Below are 19,537 nucleotides of genomic sequence, written 5' to 3'. Positions count from 1 at the left end.
GATAAACATAATCAAACAATAATAAGCTTCTGGAGCTACTCGCGTTTTTTGCCAGACTGTACCGGCATCGGCAGATAAGAGTCACTGACTGTTGTAACTCATGTGTGGTCCACAACTGCCACTGCCATGCCACTGCCGGTAAGGTCGGCTCAGTCATTAATTAAAGACAAATGGTGCGGTCTTCCGAAAGCGAAAGTGAAATCAATTTATTTTAGTATAAGTTCATAATTTTAGTAAATTCTCATTCTACATCCAGCAGCAGTAACATACTCACAAAAAGGCCATGCAGAATACGGTATTTCGATGCGATTTTATTATATCACACGGTCAGACACGCTCGATAACCAACTGCAGCAACACACTTATAAGTATCATCCCAACGCCAGCACCGATCATCCGGCGTACTCCGTTGTCGGCATCCGGCGGTCGTGGCCAGTTGGCCCCGATCAGGCGATCGATACTCTCCGCCACCTCCGGGACGATCTTTCCACCATCATCCGAGTTGGTCATAATGACGTACCCGTTCCCAGCCACCGCGGACGCCATAAAGTGGCACCGGAAGCCCTCGTTTGCCCCTCCATGCTCGAACATGTCTGTGGTATTGCCGATGGTCCCGGGTCCCAGTCCGTAGCTCCCAAGTCCCGGTGTCAACATTTCTCTTGTCATCGCCGCGGAAATAACTTTGTTCGAAGTTCCATGAAGCGAATTCTGCACCTCGATGATGTACCGTGCATAGTCTGACGGGGTCGTCCACATCCCGGCAGCCGCCATCTCTGGGTAGGTGTGCCACTTCCCGACTACTTCCACTTTGTTTTCGCGGTACCCGGTAGCGGCTTCGGGTTCCCGGGCTGCCGGGAGCGGCTGCTCGTAGGTACTGAGTGTCATCCCCAGTTTCCCGAAGACCTCCTCGTTCATAATCTGCGGGAACGGTTTTCCAACCCGGTCGACCATGGCTTTCTGCATTACCGTGTATCCACCACCAGAGTACTGCCATTTCGTCCCGGGAACCGCGAAGGACTCCACTTTCGGAGAGTTCGCTGGCGGGTTCGTGCCTTGAAGAACCTGGACAACCGTCGGCACGGTATTACCGCGGGGATACCCATAGAACCCGTGGACGGTCAGTCCCGCGGTGTGCGACGTTAATCGGCGTAGGGTAACCTTCTCCGTCGTCGTGTAGCTGCTATTCGGAACCAACCAATCGGCGTTCAGATACCCGTTGATGTCGTTGTCTAGCGACAGTTGCCCGGTCTCCACGAAATGCAGTGCTGCGAACGCCGCCATGGGTTTGCTCATGGAAGCCGCTTGGAACAGTGTTTCGGTGGTAACCGGTCGTGAGGTGGCAGTGTCCGCGAGACCGTAGGCTTGAGCCCATGCGACGGTGCGGTTGACGATGACGGCCAGGCTTAATCCGGGGATGTTGTAATGTTGCAGACGCTGATCAACGGTGTAGTTTTGGCCGGAGCTGTCCTGGATGACCAGGGTGGGGGGAGTCGTAGTGCTCCTTACCGAGACGAGGAAGCAGGTCACAATAAGGAATAATAAACGTCCGACTGCCATTTTGAAAGCAATAACCGTTAAATCGCTTTTCGAGGCGGACGTAGTTTTGTTAAAGCTACACTAACTTCCCTAAGTTTATAACAACTTCCGTGGCGCTGTTATCGCTCTTATCAGCAGTGCAACTTCGGTAACAGTAAATATGCGATATGAAGAGACAATCGTAATGAATTCCGATTAAGACAGTTTTCATAACACTGACTGTTATGTTATCAGTATATGTACTGCACCGGCGACTTGGAAACTTAGAGGAACGTGCTATGCAGCGTGAAAAGCGTTGTTTATCTAAAAACCTGTCTGAAACATACTTATGATGATATGCCGCACTGCGGCAAGGAAATCGTTTTTACAGAGTTGTAAACGGAAGCGTGAAATACAAGAAATAAGTTGCTGTGTTTGCATAATTGCAATCTGCTTTTGCATGTTGCGTGCGCGGCGTGAGGGATCGCACGTTCAGTCAAAAATTTACTGGAGCTCACGTTTAGTGTTTTTACATGCATATTTGCATGTAGAGCTCAACTGGCCAACTGTACAGCCGAACTGTTCATAGGATTATTACCGCCATAATTACCATGCTTAAAGGCGCTCTCAAAGTTAAGGTTTGGAACTGTCATGAAAAAAATTGATTTTAGGAAAAGACATGTACAGGTTACTCACTCAAAGCTATGTATCGGCACAGTTAAAATATTATAAGAAAACTGTGTGTCTCTAATCTCTGTAGTGTCTCTTGTGTCAATTACATTCCTTCTGTATTACAGTACAGCACTGCACGCATATGACAGGAGAATACCGGTATTGTGCATACTCGCACGCTTTTACATAGAAGTACAGTCCGATCGGAAATCGTTAGCGCAGTGTTTAATTTAAAATCAGTGCGTAGCGGTAGTATAGAACGCACAGCGCGCACATATAAACCAAACTCGCTACAGTAAATTTGAACTAAACATTTTTGGTCGGACGGTATAATACTGTACGCGTACACCACAGATAAACTGCAGCGCTGAATGTGATTCTGTACCACAAGCAGCTGCACACCTCAACGACATGACGATGATTATCGATTTGTTCTCATGCGCCTTACATGTTTAACCAGAAATTGTGGGAATATGATTTACACCTAACAGGCAACTCATAAAGTAACTGGTTCAGTCAGTCCATGTTGAAACTTCACATTTCCGCGATTCGCACTGAAAAGTCTACGCCGTGCTGGTGTTCCCATTAAGTACATTTATCGCTTCATAATCAAGTTGTACTGTTGCATCTGCCGCCACGTTTTACTTTAAGCATGAATATAAATAGTGATCTGAACTGTGAATGGCGTTTGCAGTTTCGTTGTAGTAGAATTATTGCCGTTAATGATATTATACCAACGAAGTTCAATCTGACCATTTACCATTTTCCATTATTATTTTTGCCATTCGGAGACGCGCCTTCACTGCGCCTGCACGTCCACGCGAACAATACGCCGATGGTTTCGTTCTCAGCGGGGAGATAAATACGCATCACCAGCGCATGCAGCTTTGGATCTAAGCTACTGCAAAAATGCTGCGATATGCACACTCGTTATCACGAAACAAGAAAGTTGTTCAGCAGCAAAAAATTAACTGTCTTGCTTCGCGATAGAACGTGTGTGTACGGTGTACCGAAAGTCTTGGTTGGAATGCTAGACAGCGCCGATGAAGGAAATGTTGAGGGAGACTCAAAAACATCTGAGGGCGGTTATCTGTCGATGTTTGCATTTTATCGTACCGTGCTTCTGGCGATTTTTTGGCCAACCGCACTGGATTTAGCATTTTAAAATAATGCAATACTGTATTAGAGACGACCGAACCAATCATGCTCAGAAATCCCTTTTTGTCCGGTCACCATCGCAGCCGTACAAAACAGGGACAGAAATTATTTGTCCTTATTACAAAATGTACAAAGTCAAAAAGAAATTTTGTTGACGGTGTTAATCAGTGGGTCTTTCTATCGTTTCTTATCTCGCAGCTCATCTAGCGTTCGTATCGCAATTTTTTTCATTTTCACGCAACACCGGACTTGCTCGTAGTGTTAGTTATGACGATATTTCGAATAAGAGAATTGCAAGTGGAGGTTCTGGAAATCCAGTGGAAATTAGTAAGGCGCGCGCACCGGTGGCAGCCGGCGCTCGTCCCTAGCCGAGAACTTCTCCATGCTCACACGACTCTCCGCTTAAGTATGGGTGCGAATATATAGGGGACATTGGTCGCACTGAGGCGCTGGAGCGCATTTATGCAGTATAGAGTTCATATGTTTTAAATCACTGTCGAGGCTTTTTTGAATTTTTCTTCTGTTCGTCATAGCATCGTTTGCGTACTGATGCTGTGCCGACCAGCAAAAAAATTTCGAAAAGCAGCAGCGCAGTTAATAAGCCTAGGCGCAACCCGGGCGATTGTTCATACTGCATTTTCAACTGTGTAGCCAGAATCGGGAACGTGTGATCGAAGTTAAAGGGGAGCCGGAATATAAATTGCTTGAAGTATTATATAGAGGGGAAGACGACGGAGCGGTTGCTGATGACGGCCAAGATTAGTTGTTATTGTAAATCTCGAAAGTTGTACACTGGGCTCAACCCGTTGACGAGGATCCGTGTTGGGGCGCAAAACATAATATACATGATATTTCCTCAGCGACCGGTGATCAATCGATATCCCATGCCATAAAAGCAATACTCGTGCAATATAGGTGTATATACAAACTGTAAAGCATTAAGAAAACGCTACGCACTGCGGAAATATCCACTTACATATCTTACCAGTATTACAGTGCTTCAATGTATAGTAATTTTTAGTCTAAAAAGGGGTGTATGGAAATGACTCGGGATGTTTATTTCCGTTGGCTTAATTCTGGTAGTAAGAATAATAATTTATAACGTATGTAGAACGACATCGATCCTAATACACCGTACATTCTGTACTGTACGAGCGCACTGTACGATACAACTTGCGCATACCAGTATTATGCGTACCGCCGTACGGTATTCGCACTCTTTTGCTAATAAGTACGTACATAGCTGGCAAGCCTGGCAAACAAACTTAGTAACAGTACTGCATGGTTTGCTTCGGAACAACAGATGCAGTACCTGCATACCTCAACGACATAAAGATGAATGCTATCGATTCGTTCTAACAAGACAATTAGTTATAATATTATAATATTATTTGTTATTACTTCACCATCGAGTTGCACCGTGTTGTATCTGCATAAAAGACGATTTACAGTATACTTGATTACAGTAAATGGGGTTCAAGCACATAAATGGTCGTGCAATGCCGGTGATACGTTCAGATACGTTAAATTTGATCATTTGCCCAAGATTCGTTCGAGCGTGTACTGATTGTTTCTAACTGGGCGCGGGGGACGAAATGCATGCGTCCGCACTTTGCACTTAGAGAACGCGGGCTGGTCGCATTCTCAGCGAGGGAGTGCGAATAACCAACGGGTGCAGCTTTGGACCTCTGTTACCGCAAAATAATGCGAAATGCACACTCCTCATGATTCAACAGGAAGAAGTCATGCAGCCTAAATAAATATCGTGAATTTTGCCCGTGCAGCGTGGGTATATAAAATGTGCAAATTTTCGTGCACCACACTCTGTGGTCTAACTTGCAAACACTGCTACAGTAGTGCAATTCCAACTATGTATTTACTACTTCTCGCGGAGACAAGCGTACTGCAACGTTTGCTAGGATTGGAATATTTAAGGATGATGCGGAAAAAATCTTACGACCTGAAAATTGGCCCTCGTATGTTTTCGTTAGAGAATGTGTCTATTGACTCATTTAATGACTAAGTGTTATCTCTTTTATTTTCATATTGTGATATCTCAACGAATTGTTAAAAGTGGCTGCCATTATCATGGCAGCTGATCTTCTACGTTTGTCTACAACCTCGTGCAGATTCCTCCTGATTGTTGTAGACGTTAAGCTGATTAAACAAACAAACAAACAAACTTGGACGGTTAAGTTAGTGCATTCGCCTGAAGTACTGCCACAAACGGGCCTGCGATATATTAGGATTATTTATTCAACGCACAGTATTGCCCTTGCGGTAGTGGCGACCTTTAATGACGAAGCTCAACTACTAGAAAAAGGGTTACATATGTTGCTATATTTACACATTTTGCTATTCAATGAAAGTTATATTTTGCTCTAACAAGTAAATCCGTACTAACCAAAGTAAGATCATCATGTAGAACACGGTGTCATTCATTGACAACCACACCAGCGCAGTGATTTCTTCGTGACCATTCCTTATGCATGTTATAACTACTGTATGCACTCGAATTCGTCAACCTTATCCAACCAATTTGGCGCCGCGTTTGTAGGCTAACTAAGCGTGGAGGAAATGTCTACAAGTGAGAAAAGTACTCCAGTACGGTGACGAGGAAGTACAGTGCAATACCGGACAATTTCTCCAGCTCTTCATGTTTCAACCCGTCGATGCACCATTTCTTGCGGCGATAAAGGGGTGACAGCCGGGGATCACCTGCCTGTATTGCGCACAGCACCTGCAAACAGAATTCTTTTTACAACCCCCAAACAAAATAATAAAATACAACAACTGTTGACGCCACCGGCTTCAGCAGCCGTGGAAAAGGCGTCAGTTGCATCCTGCTGTTAAAAGATTTGTCGGTAAGAGTCGTTGAAAATAGTCGCAAAGAACATACTATTTAACTCAGACCGCCCAAAGTTGAATAATTTTATTGTTACTAAAATTCATTTCAAGCTGTAAATTGATTCATTAGATTAACAAACTGGCACCGTATGCCAGAAGAAACGCTCAAGTCAAGCAGCCTTGTTCTTGGCGATAAACGATGACAGCTATCGCAACCACTCTGCTGAAGTAACAGGCATTTCGGCATGATTAAATTTTTATTTTCAGCTGACTATATTTCGACAAGCACTGCATACTTGGCCTGCCCCTGGGTCTTTAGAAATTGTGACCGTGTCACTAAACCCCAACCGAATGGCCACGCTGCGCAACAGTCCGTCCTTCGACACGGGCAACCCGCCCTCCACCACATTCCACATTGTGCACTCCAGATTGTCGTCAATCGCCAGCCGAGCCATGGGAATACTGCTGATCAGCGTCGTATGGTAGCCACCCACCACAGTGAAACGCAGTTCGATACTGCAGTCGGCCACACGGAGGGTCTCGCACGGAAGACGTCGCAACAAGGCGGTCAGGTCAGCCACGCGAAGCAGCGAGTCGCGCCGTGCTGAGTTCTGAGGCTGGTGCGCCATACACTCCGCTACCTCGCCACTGTTTGGCTCGTCGCAATAACCTGTCAACAGCCGCCATCGGAAACCAACCAGAAGGATCGCCTTCAGCCGCACTCCACCGTGCTGCTGCGCCATGAAGCAGATCAGTTCCAGTACTTTCAAATAGTTCTCGCCATCTAGGAGTCGCTGCCGACCGGCCACCAGGACGTGGCGCGTGGAGACACGCAGGCATTTAAAGACCACTGACAACATGGCGTAATCCATCTGAGCCTGCTCATGACCGAGCCAGCCAGCATTAATCAGTAGAGTATCTGCCAGTTCCGACGATTCGATCCAATCATTCCACAGTGCACAGACCAACCGCAGCTTGTTCTGCGTCCATGTGCCCAGATGGGACAAGACCTCCGACCACAACTCCAACGGCAATCGACTGGCTTCGGCCTCTGATTTGGATGGGGCAGATGCTGCGGATGAACGCCAACTCATGCGCGACAGACGCTTAAACAGCGTAGTGTTGATACGCGCCTGCAAAGAAACAACAGCTCGTGAACTGACAGCATCTGAGGATTATATTAAGACAAACGTTAATTTCGCTAAATTTCACGGAGTATATAGAGCAATCTGCCTTGCAGTCCACTGCAAGAGAAAGGAACGGGACCACAAGGCAAAAGTTGACTCTTTTATTGTAGTCAACTGGCAGACATTGCTGCTGGCATTTCGGTACGTATTCAAATTTTGCGCACATGATATTATACAAGTACTCCGAAATCGTAGAAATGAGCTACGGCTTAATCGCAAATTTCATGATATGCATGTGATGCGTCAGCCAATTTAGGTCAAAGCTATGCGCAGGAGTTTTGTAATTGTAGGAAACTTTAGTACATCAAAATTTTGTATTTAAAAGTTGTACGAACCCGAATTGCACGTACGACGATCGTACATTATAATAATTATTATTATACTAAGTACGACATACAAAACTAGCTGTAAGTACTTTCGCCCCTCATGTTAAAGTCCTTCGCACTATGCCGGGATTGTGCGAAGTACTGCACAATCCTGTGCGTATCCGTGAATCGGTGAAAATTCAGTTCTTTATGCAAAGTACTGCCACTACTTTGTACTTCCCGCATGCCGTGAATCCGTGAATCGGTGAAAAGTCAGTACTTTACATAGAGTCAGTACTTTATGCAAAGTAGTGCCAGTACTTTATACCTCCCGCAAGCCGTGAATCCGTGAATCGGTGAAAAGTCAGTACTTTACATAAAGCCAGTACTTTATGTAAAGTACCGCTAATACTTTATACCTCCCGCATGCCGTGAATCCGTGAATCGGTGAAAAGTCAGTACTTTACATAAAGCCAGTACTTTATGTAAAGTACCGCTAATACTTTATACCTCCCGCATGCCGTGAATCCGTGAATCGGTGAAAAGTCAGTACTTTACATAAAGCCAGTACTTTATGTAAAGTACCGCTAATACTTTATACCTCCCGCATGCCGTGAATCCGTGAATCGGTGAAAAGTCAGTACTTTACATAAAGCCAGTACTTTATGCGAAGTACTGCCACTACTTCGTACTTCCCGCATGCCGTGAATCCGTGAATCGGTGAAAAGTCAGTACTTTACATAAAGCCAGGACTTTATGTAAAGTACTGCTAATACTTTATACCTCCCGCATGCCGTGAATCCGTGAATCGGTGAAAAGTCAGTACTTTACATAAAGCCAGTACTTTATGCAAAGTAGTGCCAGTACTTTGTACTTCCCGCATGCCGTGAATCCGTGAATCGGTGAAAAGTCAGTACTTTACATAGAGTCAGTACTTTATGTAAAGTACTGCTAATACTTTATACCTCCCGCATGCCGTGAATCCGTGAATCGGTGAAAAGTCAGTACTTTACATAAAGCCAGTACTTTATGTAAAGTACTGCTAATACTTTATACCTCCCGCATGCCGGGAATCCATGAAGCGGTGAAAAGGCAGTACTTTACATAAAGTTAGTACTTTGTGTAAGTACTGACAATACTTTATACTTCCAAACTTCCAAACGCGAGGACATCCAGACGCGAGGCCATTGGCCGTTCGGACCTTTCTTCGCGCGGACATTTCGTTTTCGGAATTTTGGTTTCGGGACAATCAGGCGCAAAACTCTCACAACGGTAATATCGCTGTCAGTATGCTTAATACAAACGCAAATACAACAGTCATGACGATAACAGTTACAAAAACCAAACCGCCGTTTCTGTTCGCTTTTATTTACTCATTTAACTCAATATTTTCGGTTTTGTCAAAAAATTACCAATCTCACTGCTAAAATGATCCAGTTGTCTGAAAAGCTTAAATGCCAGAAACTTAATTAATTTCTACTGAGACGGATGACCTGTCAGGTTTTTGAATACTATACAGTTTACATGGGTTACTGCTAGCCCGGCAAGAATAGGATGCATACATTCTATCCGCAAGCGAACACAACCCGGACGCAATTTTACAAAGCGCAATCTGGCTACCAGTTAACGCAGCCGTGTATTAATTTGTAGTGCGCTACGTCACTTCACATTGGTTATTAAACGTTGAAGGAAACGTTGAAGGAAGGTAAGTAGAACAGTATAATATTGCTAATGCCTTGTAATATTTTGCTTTATATTATTTCGTTAATAATTGCAAATGTAAGCCAGAACTCGCAATTGTTGTATGCTAATCGCCTACGAATTACGATTATTGTGAGGATTTCTGGAAAATACGTTACAGATCTTTGCAAAAATTTATTATGTCTGACTGATTTATGATAATTTCAGCTTTTGTAGCCTGTAAATTTGTGTGGATTTGCGTATTTCCTGTACTCGTATAAACCGCGACGAAATGTACCCCGGCTAGTTGTCATACAACGAAAGTCCCCAAAGCAACTTGTCCGTGCGTCGGCCATATTTCCCAAAACGAAATGTCCTTGTCGACGTATTGTCCGTTAAACCAAAAGTCCCGAAACGTGATGTCTCACGTCGATTTGTCCGTAAAACGAAATATCCACGGCGCATTGTCCCACGGCCAAATGTCCGCGGCGAAATGTCGCGGTGCCACAGCAATAAATTACGTGTTGGTACTGTAGTAAGTGATGCATGGCCTGACGTGCGCTGGTCGACAGACTCGACACGATAAATTTACTGTGACCAAGCTACTGCCGTCTACTGTCCTGCGAGCGCAGCTTATTTCCTGCCACCTGCCTGCCGGGGACCTGCCACCTGCCTGCCACTGGCCTGCTTGCCTGCCGTGTCCAGGTCGTTGTTCAATAAAATTATAGACTTCTTTAATAGAGACTGAGGAATTTTTTAACTTGCCAACGTGGCCCGACAGGGCTGTAGCACAGCATTAGGGCAATGACGTCACACGCAATATTAAGTACTCGTATTAATCATGAAATTTGTAGTTGACCATGCCCATTGGACCGTTGCCGTTGAAAGTTTTTTTAAAAAATGTATTATGGACCAATTTTCCCTCCAGAATAAAATAAAATTTTTCTGAAAGGCGAACCTCTGACCATCCGTCCCCTGGCGAGTGACCAGGCATACTAACTATTTTGAGAACGTGCCGCTTTGTCAGTTGCTTATCGAAATATCTTACTATAGGTACGCTAACAATAGGCGACGTATTTTATCCCGAAATATCCTTATGCCGAAATGGTCTGATACGCACGCCGTCGGCATTTTTGCCACGCGAAAATCGTCGGCACGAAATTCACCGCTGTTTTCAGTTTGTCCCGCGCGCATTGTTAATTAGCGTTGCCGTTTGCAAACCCTGGCACAAGAGTCATCTTCGGCTTCGCCTCAGATGCTCTTGTGGTCTATTTGATGTATATATAAAAAGTAATGTTTAATATATTGTCCAAGATTTATTTATTAGAAGTTTAGAACGCAGCATAACGAGGCGAAGAAAAATTTAAAAGAGTCTTATTATTTCCGTCTGTTTCCGTTTCTTGTGTAGGTTTGGTCAGTGGAAAGTGGGACCCTTTGTGTGATTCTGTGCACTTGGCACCTCAAGCACTGAGCAGTGAGCAGGGGTATCGGTTCCGTTCTCACATAGTCTTAATTTCTGGGAACAGTTCACACCAGTTCCCGTACCTTCCGTTCGTTCTGCTGACCTGATCAGTAGTCTCTTACTGCACACACACAAGGAGCAAACATTCCAGGGGTAGTTTTGGTGGTCGTGCTTCATGGTCATACACTCACTTGTCCCTTGTCAGCAATTTTGCGCATATGCACCGAGAATTTTTGATTACAGTAATTTGATCAGACAGTCGCAGTTTTCCACTCGCTTCCATCGAGCAGACGATGCGTTTTCGTCTTCTGCTCATGTACGAAAGTGTGCCGAAAATTTTAAAATGTGCCGAAAACTTTAAAATTCTTAAAAAGAATTGAGGGGTACAAAAGTCTCATTATACTCTGTAGATCCAATCCAAACGATCCGATCGATCTTTTCCAAATTTTGCAAGCAAACGTATAATTAACTATGAGTAGCAAGCAGACCTGGGCAGTTATAACTTAACTCTATAACTTAACGCGAGTTATTTGCGAGTTATCGAGTTTTAACGTAACTCTGTAGCGTAACTCGCTATCCAGAAAACGTAACTCTAACGTAACTCGCCCGAAATTTGTATACATTGTCTATGGTAGCGTAACTCGCGGTATAACTCGAAACTCGGTTTTACTCGCATAAATAGCGCAACTCGTAGCTTAACTCGCACGCTACCTGTAACTCGTAACTCTAACGGTGGTTGCATTTTCCATAACTGCCCAGGTCTGGTAGCAAGTAGTACGTAAATGCAGGTCGTTTTCACCGAATTAGAACGATTTCCACTATTTTGCTTTCAAAATATACCTTTGTAAATTTATACGATTTAAAATTTACGATGTAATTATGCATAAGAACGCGCGGAAGCAAAAGTTCCCATGCGGTAAGCACACTAAAGCCGGCCCCGGCTATGAATGTCACCGGCAGACATCTCTTTAATTTACAAAGGCTTCCGGTGTGATACAACTTCACGAAATTTGCACTTTTCGGTCCTGAAATCTATTTTTAAAAAATTTAATTTTTGTTACTTACTACACTACTCAGTCTACTGTGTATTGGAATATTAATTGCTCCACGCAACAATATTTTAGAAAGTCTTTCAAGGTCACCTTGAACTCGTGTCTGTACCGGTACCGGCATCCGAACGATGGTCTCAGGGAAGATATTCTTTGGAAAAAAAATCCATGTGGGACACTTTTCGAACATGCTGAGTTTAATCGTGAAATCGGTTTTTTAATTTGCTTAGCGGTTTTTTCTAGCCCCGTTCCACGGGGCGGCCGATCATAATATAGATCTATATATTTCCTTGATAATTGAATGTATTTCCATGGCAACGACCATTGAACAACCATCGAGCTTACTGACATAATCAATTAAAAATTGTAAGTTCTTACTGGTGCAGATGCGGCAATGAGGATAATGAGGACAATGAGGATAACTGTGTTTTCCGGAAGCTCTTCTTCTGCACCCGGACAATTGGAACTGAGACATTGCACGGCAATCAGTTTCGACGCGCGCCTTTTCGCCACGAAGACATTAATTTTTGCCGCGGGACGTACGAACGTTGAGACGTTTCGTACCAAAGAAAGAACTGGAACATGCATTTTCTTATCGTAGTCAACTGCACGCAACCTTAATACACCATTGTACAACAGAATTTTTTAAGTAGAAACCCTGTATACATTCTAAAAAACCTAAGAAACCAGGGCTAACAAACAACATAGACTACAGTATGTCTTTAGCGGTGTGGGTATCCATATATCTACGGGCTTTCTGCAGATCACTACCGGTGTGTACAAGTAGATCATCCAGCTGGATCCAGAGAGGGGTGCCTGTATACGCTACTTAATCAGCGGCTGACACCATTGCAGACAGTAGACACCAGGTATAGAAATGCCCTTTCGTCGAAACGGCCCCGTGGTGAAACGTCTGAGTGTCGAAGCAGCATCGCAACAAAACGTCTCGCAGTGTGATGTTTTGCCGAATAAAAATATCTCTGGGCAAAAAGTAATGCGACGAGATGCACGTATTTATGTTTTACCTCGGTTCCTTATTGAGGAAATTTTTAATTATATGGAATATTGGAATATCAAGGTAAAGATCTATATTACAACGGAAACCCCGTACGATCTGGTCAGAACAAACCAAGAAATTAATCGAAATACTGCTAACGCCATTCGATTCAGCATGTCTGGAAACTGTGTCACATGCATTTTGTTTTGGTAATATCTGCTCCGGCTCCCGTGCAGAGACGCCGGTGCCGGTAGAGAAGAAAGCTCAAGGTGACCTTGAAAACAATTTCAGAGTCCTGTTGCATGGAGCAAAAAATCAGTAAATTTAAACTGGTACCTTTTTTAGATCAACCAATCAAAAAGGTTTGGACTTTTACTTCTACAAAACTAGAAAAGCCAATTAGCAGTAGCACAAACGATACTGCTAGTGGATGGCTTCGTTTACATTTAAAGCGCTTAAAAACAGAGCTTAAGAATAAGAACTATCGTTGAAAGCCATTTGAAGGCAGCTGTAAAAGAAACTGACCATAGTAATCGTTCAAACGGGCTGACCTTTCATTTCAGTCCGAGCAAAACTAAAGACAGTGATTGATAAAATTTAATGATAATCAGCATCCACAGTCCGCAAATTATTCCGTATAATACGGAATAATATTACGGTACGTACTGTACAATCTAGATTTTTATTACCACAAAAAATAAAAAGGGATTCACGAACCCAGCTTTCCCGTATAGAATCAGCAGAAACCATTTCCATATTCTGAATGCCCATATTCCCAAACCCGGCCAGACGGTTTTAGTTTCACAGAGCCAAGCTGTGACCGAACTACCGCTACTATCCAGAGCACACAGCCCGCTAGCTAACCGAGTGACCGAACTACCGCTGCTGTGAGCACACACCCCGCTAGGTAAACGAATGACCGAACTACCACTACTATCCAGAGCACACAGCCCGCTAGCTAACCGAGTGACCGAACTACCGCTGCTGTCCGGAGCACACAGCCCGTTAGGTGAACGAGTGACCGAACTACCACTACTATCCAGAGCACACATCCCGCTAGGTAAACGAATGACCGAACTACTACTATCCAGAGCACACAGCCCGCTAGCTAACCGAGTGACCGAACTACCGCTGCTGTCCAGAGCATACAGCCCGCTAGGTGAACGAGTGACCGAACTACCACTACTATCCAGAGCACACATCCCGCTAGATAAACGAATGACCGAACTACCACTACTATCCAGAGCACACAGCCCGCTAGCTAACCGAGTGACCGAACTACCGCTGCTGTCCAGAGCATACAGCCCGCTAGGTGAACGAGTGACCGAACTACCACTACTATCCAGAGCACACATCCCGCTAGGTGAACGAGTGACCGAACTACCACTACTATCCAGAGCACACATCCCGCTGGGTAAACGAATGACCGAACTACCCCTACTATCCAGAGCACACAGCCCGCTAGCTAACCGAGTGACCGAACTACCGCTGCTGTCCAGAGCATACAGCCCGCTAGGTGAACGAGTGACCGAACTACCACTACTATCCAGAGCACACATCCCGCTAGGTGAACGAGTGACCGAACTACCACTACTATCCAGAGCACACATCCCGCTGGGTAAACGAATGACCGAACTACCCCTACTATCCAGAGCACACAGCCCGCTAGCTAACCGAGTGACCGAACTACCGCTGCTGTCCAGAGCATACAGCCCGCTAGGTGAACGAGTGACCGAACTACCACTACTATCCAGAGGACACAGACCGCTAGGTAAACGATTGACCGAACTACCACCAACATCTATTGCAAGCATCCTTTAGAGGAAATTTAGTACCTGGTAGACTCGATCAAGGTCGGGAGGAAGAAGTTAACAAAAATTCCCTTCTGAGTGAAAGTGAATGCGTCTGAGTGCACAAAAGCCATAAAATCACTTTTTATTCTATCTGCGTTTTAGCGTATTTTCGGATCATTTTATTTCGTTGAAGGAATAAGATGTTAACTAAATAGCTGATCGAAATCATTTGAATAAACCGGCCGTAGACTGGAGACCACAAGAAAAGCGGAGGCGAAGCCGAGGCTGTTTCTTGTATATATATACTAGCAGACCCCGCGCAAATGGCGCAGAATAAATAATGCGATGGATAAATCATAACCTACCCTAGTGCATAAATTAAGCTCATTACTGCAGCCTGCAGGTACGGTATAAGCTTTACGGTAAAAACGTAGAATTTGCAATGTATCAACGTCCACAGATGACGATAATATTGTCTACTGGAATATTTGCTCATCGCTTCTACTGGCTGTGGATACGACCTTGAAAATGAAATGCAAAATTTAGCGCCTTAGTGCGGAGAAATTTTTTCATTAGTTTCCCATCTATTTTTATTCCGGATCAGTTATCCAATCATCTAAATTTCGTGTGCTTGTTGCTTATGGACTCCATAATTTATCAGAAGTTGCTCTCCCTCTCTTATTTTGTCATTTGTGCCTTTTTTTAGCTGTAGAGTCGAAGATTATCCGATGACAGTTTACTTGTACTAAAATCCCAAATTGAATACTAACACCACTGGTGCCCTTTGTAATCAGTTTAACAATAAGCACATCAACAGAGTACGGTACTTGCTCTACTTACTATCGCTTTTTTTTCTTCTGCTTTGACCACAGATTATCACATCCAGACACTTTTAATTAAATAAGAACAAAAGCATTTCGCTGCGTTTCCTTCTTCGCTTTTAACTCTTTTTCGAAAGCGGGAACTATTACCCAAAATTTTCTGCATGCTTGCTGCTCCGCTCGCGCCACAGCTTGGCGTTGCCTGCGGCTCCGCCTTCCGTTATGCTAAATAGCGATCTAAAAAATTTATTTGTCCATGTTTATTTAGGGAAAGTGGCTCAGTACATGATACCAAATTCGTGTGCAATGTACATGCACGAAAACCTTCAATTTCGCGCATTCCCAATCACATTTTTGTTTCGGTTTCTGACATTCTGTAGCCAGACGACGTATATACACTGGCGTGAAAGCCGTTTCTGCGCGCAGCATCAGATTTGGGAGATATGACTATTAGAAAATTCCAACAACTTTCAAATGCATTCCAGTGTATCAAAAGTTCATTATGGATCATCGCCATGTATTATCATGTATTATCAGCATCATCATCATCATTATCATCGATTGTTTTTACACCGATCCACTGTTCCGGCATGCTGTTTTAATTTTTTAAATTTATTTTAAAATTTGAAAAAGGTCGGTCTATAATGACTTTTTGTACACCGGAATCTGAAGATGCATTTGAAGTTTTTGGAATTTTTGACAGCCATAACTCTCAAACCGCATGTTGCGCGCACAAATGGCTTTCACGCCAGTGTATACAAAATACAAATTATCTGCCTACAAAATGTCATATAACGAAACAAAAAAGGGTTTGGAAGTGCGCGAAAGTGTAAGACTTCCTGCAAGTGCACGAATTTTGTACCATGTACCGGGCCACTTCCCTTAACAATGCAGCATTCCACCTTACATAGTACAATTTGCGCCACACCCCACCCGTTTTTAAACCGACCATGATTTAGCATGTACAGAAGCTGGTTTTGCTTTAATATCAGACGTTTTTTAATCCAAACGTTTTGTAACATGCGAAGCAAAACAGCTCGCTGTTCTTCCAAGCAATCTTGACTATTCCAAGTTGCCCCGTTTGGCTTTCTTGAACACCACCTCGCCTTATCTAATGAAAACGAAAACGTAGCAAATTTTCCCTAAATCACAGGCAGTTCTGTAAGAAAGGCAATCGCGCCTGCCAGGAAAGCCACTTTGCAGCGTAGTTAAGCGAAAACGAAATAAATTACTGCGGGGGTCACATACCTTCTTAAAATCAGGCTTTAGAACCGTCTCGCGGACCACAGTCGCAAAATCTTCGCGGCGATTTTGTCTTCTTTCATTAGTTTTATTTTCTTTCTTAAAACTAAATTTTGATGAGAAATATGCATTAAAACGATAGAACAATATATATATATATATATATATATATATATATATATATATATATATATATATATATATATATATATATATATATATATATATATCAGCTAGTACACTCATGAGGATTTAAAAAATTCTAAACCTAGGTGCTATGGCGCCAGGAAATCTCTTAGAGCATAGTAGTGACCATAAAAAATACAGATTGAAACCTTTAAAAAAATTAAATAGGTAAAAATTAAAAAGAGAAACTATAACCGAAAGGTTGCTCAAAAAGCGCGAGACACTATACAGAACAAATATTAAAATTACCATTATGGCTGCGTGCACGGGTGACCTTTTTGAGTCCGCACAGGTGTTGGCTGCGCGCACGGGTAATTTACAGATATTTAGATCAAAATTTATTCATTTAAAACTTTTTTAATAATGATTTAACGTTTTTATATTCTTTGATTTCGCATTTTTTCAAATAAATTACTACAGAAAGGTGTCACAAAATTCATAATCTTTTAAGAAAAATACGGAGAAGTACCAGTACCCGGTTCCGTTCAAGAAACAAAATGTTCGTGTTCTCTTCACCGAAAAATATGTCCTCGGGATGGGTGTTTTCTGAGTTCCAAAAAACCATTAAACTGTTCCTTAGACCATGCATTTTAGAAGCGCAAAGGTACATTGAAACGCACTAATGCTGTACTAATGCTTATTAGTGCAGCACTGTGAATTATTTGAAAGTCACAGTAAGAAAACTCAAATATCGAATCAGCCAACACGAAAACGTAAAAAGATTCAAATTTAAAAAGCCGTGCGCCAGCCAACATCCGCGCAGACACCCGTGCACGCAGCCAACACCCGTGTTTTCCCGTGCACGCAGCAGGGACCTAAAATACGAGTATTTCAAAACTCTCTGCTTTGTCAACTTTTGTAAGCGGTACAGCTACCGTAGTGTGGTGCAGCTAATGTTTCGGAGAAGCAAAAAACAGCTTTCTATTACGAGTGAAAAAAGGTGCACACTGCACAGAAATGCAAGCGTTATAATATAGCATAGTGTACACCAATTTCTTTTGGTAACTATGGTAATAAAAACTCCCCCCGCCGAAACTGCAACATTAAACGCTCTGAATAATTATCAGTATTTAAAATGCAATTAAAAGACTTAAATAAAATACGAAAAAAATCATTCACTACTGCACATTCGGTGCGGTGTGCGGTGTGTCAAAAATCTAATCTTTTTGTGTGCATTCTAATATTACATCAGAAAGCGTCGGGCGCACCCCCCGGCCCCCAGGGGCCAAACAAATTTCAGGGAAGGTAAAAAAAAACTATACCATCAGGCAATGCTGTTATCCAGTGTACTACATCGCACCCGTTGTCATGCAAGTACGGTACGGTTGCACATCACGCCTCACGGTACGGTTGTACGGTAAGGTTGCTATGTAACGTATCATGCGCAGTACAGCACCGCAGTACGAAACTCCTGCGTATAGCCACTTCGGCCAATTTATGTTATGACTTAATCTTTCCTTAGCAAAGTGAACTGTAATCAGTGGCGAGTTTAGGGGTAGGTGGGAGGTTCTTGAGGAATGAGAACCATGTCCGCCCCTTTAATTAAGAGAAGAGGTAGAAAAATTCGCAGGAGGGGGTACACTGCAAAATTTTGTTCGTTCCAAGGTCGCCGAAACTTCAACAGAATGCGCCCTTTGCCCCCCCCCCCCCCCCCATCAGAAACCCGCCTAGATTCGCCATTGACTGCAGACTGTAATGGCATTAACACACTCCTAACATAACCTAGAATGTATTACCAAATAGCTCATAGTAGGCTGCTTCAACGGGCCAGTGGATGTCCTGTGCGCAATGTACACCAAATGCCCATTAACAACATCCACAAACGAGGCTGTCCATTCCCGACATCCTGACGATTTCAGTGTACCCGTGGCTTTTTCCAGAACAACGGCCGCCGGGATCAAGCAGCAATTTTTCGGTAATGGCACGCTATGCTGGAGAAACATCTCTTTGCTGACCTGCTTCAAGATTGTAGATCGATCATGAGACGGGACATCGACGCGATCTCGTTCGTGGTTGGCAAACCAGGCAGCAGGTACCCTCCAGCGAATGCGCTCAACGCGCACAATATCCGTTCGGGTCAGATTTGCTCCCCAGCGGACGATGGCCACATGGGGCGACGAATGGGGGACGTTATGCTGGACCAGATTGATTATCTCAGCGGAGAACCAGACCCATGGAGCAGAAGCATTTTCACGCATCAGCACTTCAACAGGAATGGTGGCACCCGCTGTCGCATACACAGCGCCTAGATCAGTTAGGAGCGGTGGAGGGTAAACCGGAGCACAATGCTTGAAAATCCTGGAGAAAGGGAAAAAATCGCGCTGGTGATTGGGATAGAGAAGATCAAGGTGTAGGCCGTTACAGGCCACATCCACAACGCGTCCGTAGCAGACACGGTCGCCATCGTCCAGGACGTTGACGGTGTTCCATCGATAGATTCCGCTCGACATGACTGACGAAGCTCAGAAACGGGGAGAAAACGCTCGATCGTCTCGAAGCACTGATATTAATAACAAACGTTACAGAAAATGGTGATAGCGCTATCCGCGTACAAAGAATCTAGAGTTTGTCGCTGTGCAGTTTCCACTCGTATTAAGCTCTTTCATTATAATATGGCAACACG

At 43.8% G+C, this 19,537-nt stretch overlaps 2 protein-coding genes across 2 annotated transcripts; both read right to left on the bottom strand.

Annotated features, from left to right (window-relative positions):
• Window positions 1-327: 327 nt before the first annotated feature.
• Window positions 328-1,557, bottom strand: LOC129599051 (D-alanyl-D-alanine carboxypeptidase-like). The gene has a single exon (XM_055497182.1). The coding sequence runs from the start codon at window positions 1,555-1,557 to the stop codon at window positions 328-330; it is 1,230 nt and encodes a 409-aa protein (XP_055353157.1).
• Window positions 1,558-5,751: 4,194 nt separating this feature from the next.
• LOC129599050 (uncharacterized) lies at window positions 5,752-19,364 on the bottom strand. Its single transcript, XM_055497181.1, has 3 exons — window positions 18,651-19,364; window positions 6,489-7,325; window positions 5,752-6,085 (listed from the first exon to the last, which is right to left on the bottom strand). The coding sequence occupies exons 1-3, from the start codon at window positions 19,362-19,364 to the stop codon at window positions 5,927-5,929; spliced, it is 1,710 nt and encodes a 569-aa protein (XP_055353156.1). The 3' UTR covers window positions 5,752-5,926.
• Window positions 19,365-19,537: the final 173 nt, after the last annotated feature.

This window comes from Paramacrobiotus metropolitanus, unplaced genomic scaffold, assembly GCF_019649055.1.
Source record: "Paramacrobiotus metropolitanus isolate TYO unplaced genomic scaffold, Prichtersi_v1.0 Parri_scaffold0000136, whole genome shotgun sequence".
NCBI lineage: Eukaryota > Metazoa > Tardigrada > Eutardigrada > Parachela > Macrobiotidae > Paramacrobiotus > Paramacrobiotus metropolitanus.
This window is presented reverse-complemented; position numbering and strand designations above follow the sequence as displayed.

Excerpts from the sequence above, each read along its gene's own strand:
- LOC129599051 (XM_055497182.1), bottom strand. The coding sequence starts at position 1,557 with ATGGCAGTCGGACGTTTATTATTCCTTATTGTGACCTGCTTCCTCGTC.
- LOC129599050 (XM_055497181.1), bottom strand. The coding sequence starts at position 19,364 with ATGTCGAGCGGAATCTATCGATGGAACACCGTCAACGTCCTGGACGAT. Across the intron at positions 7,326-18,650 it reads AGCCTACTATGAGCTATTTG|GCGCGTATCAACACTACGCT; the intron begins GTAATACATTCT and ends GTTTCTTTGCAG. Across the intron at positions 6,086-6,488 it reads AAGACCCAGGGGCAGGCCAA|GTGCTGTGCGCAATACAGGC; the intron begins GTATGCAGTGCT and ends TTCTGTTTGCAG.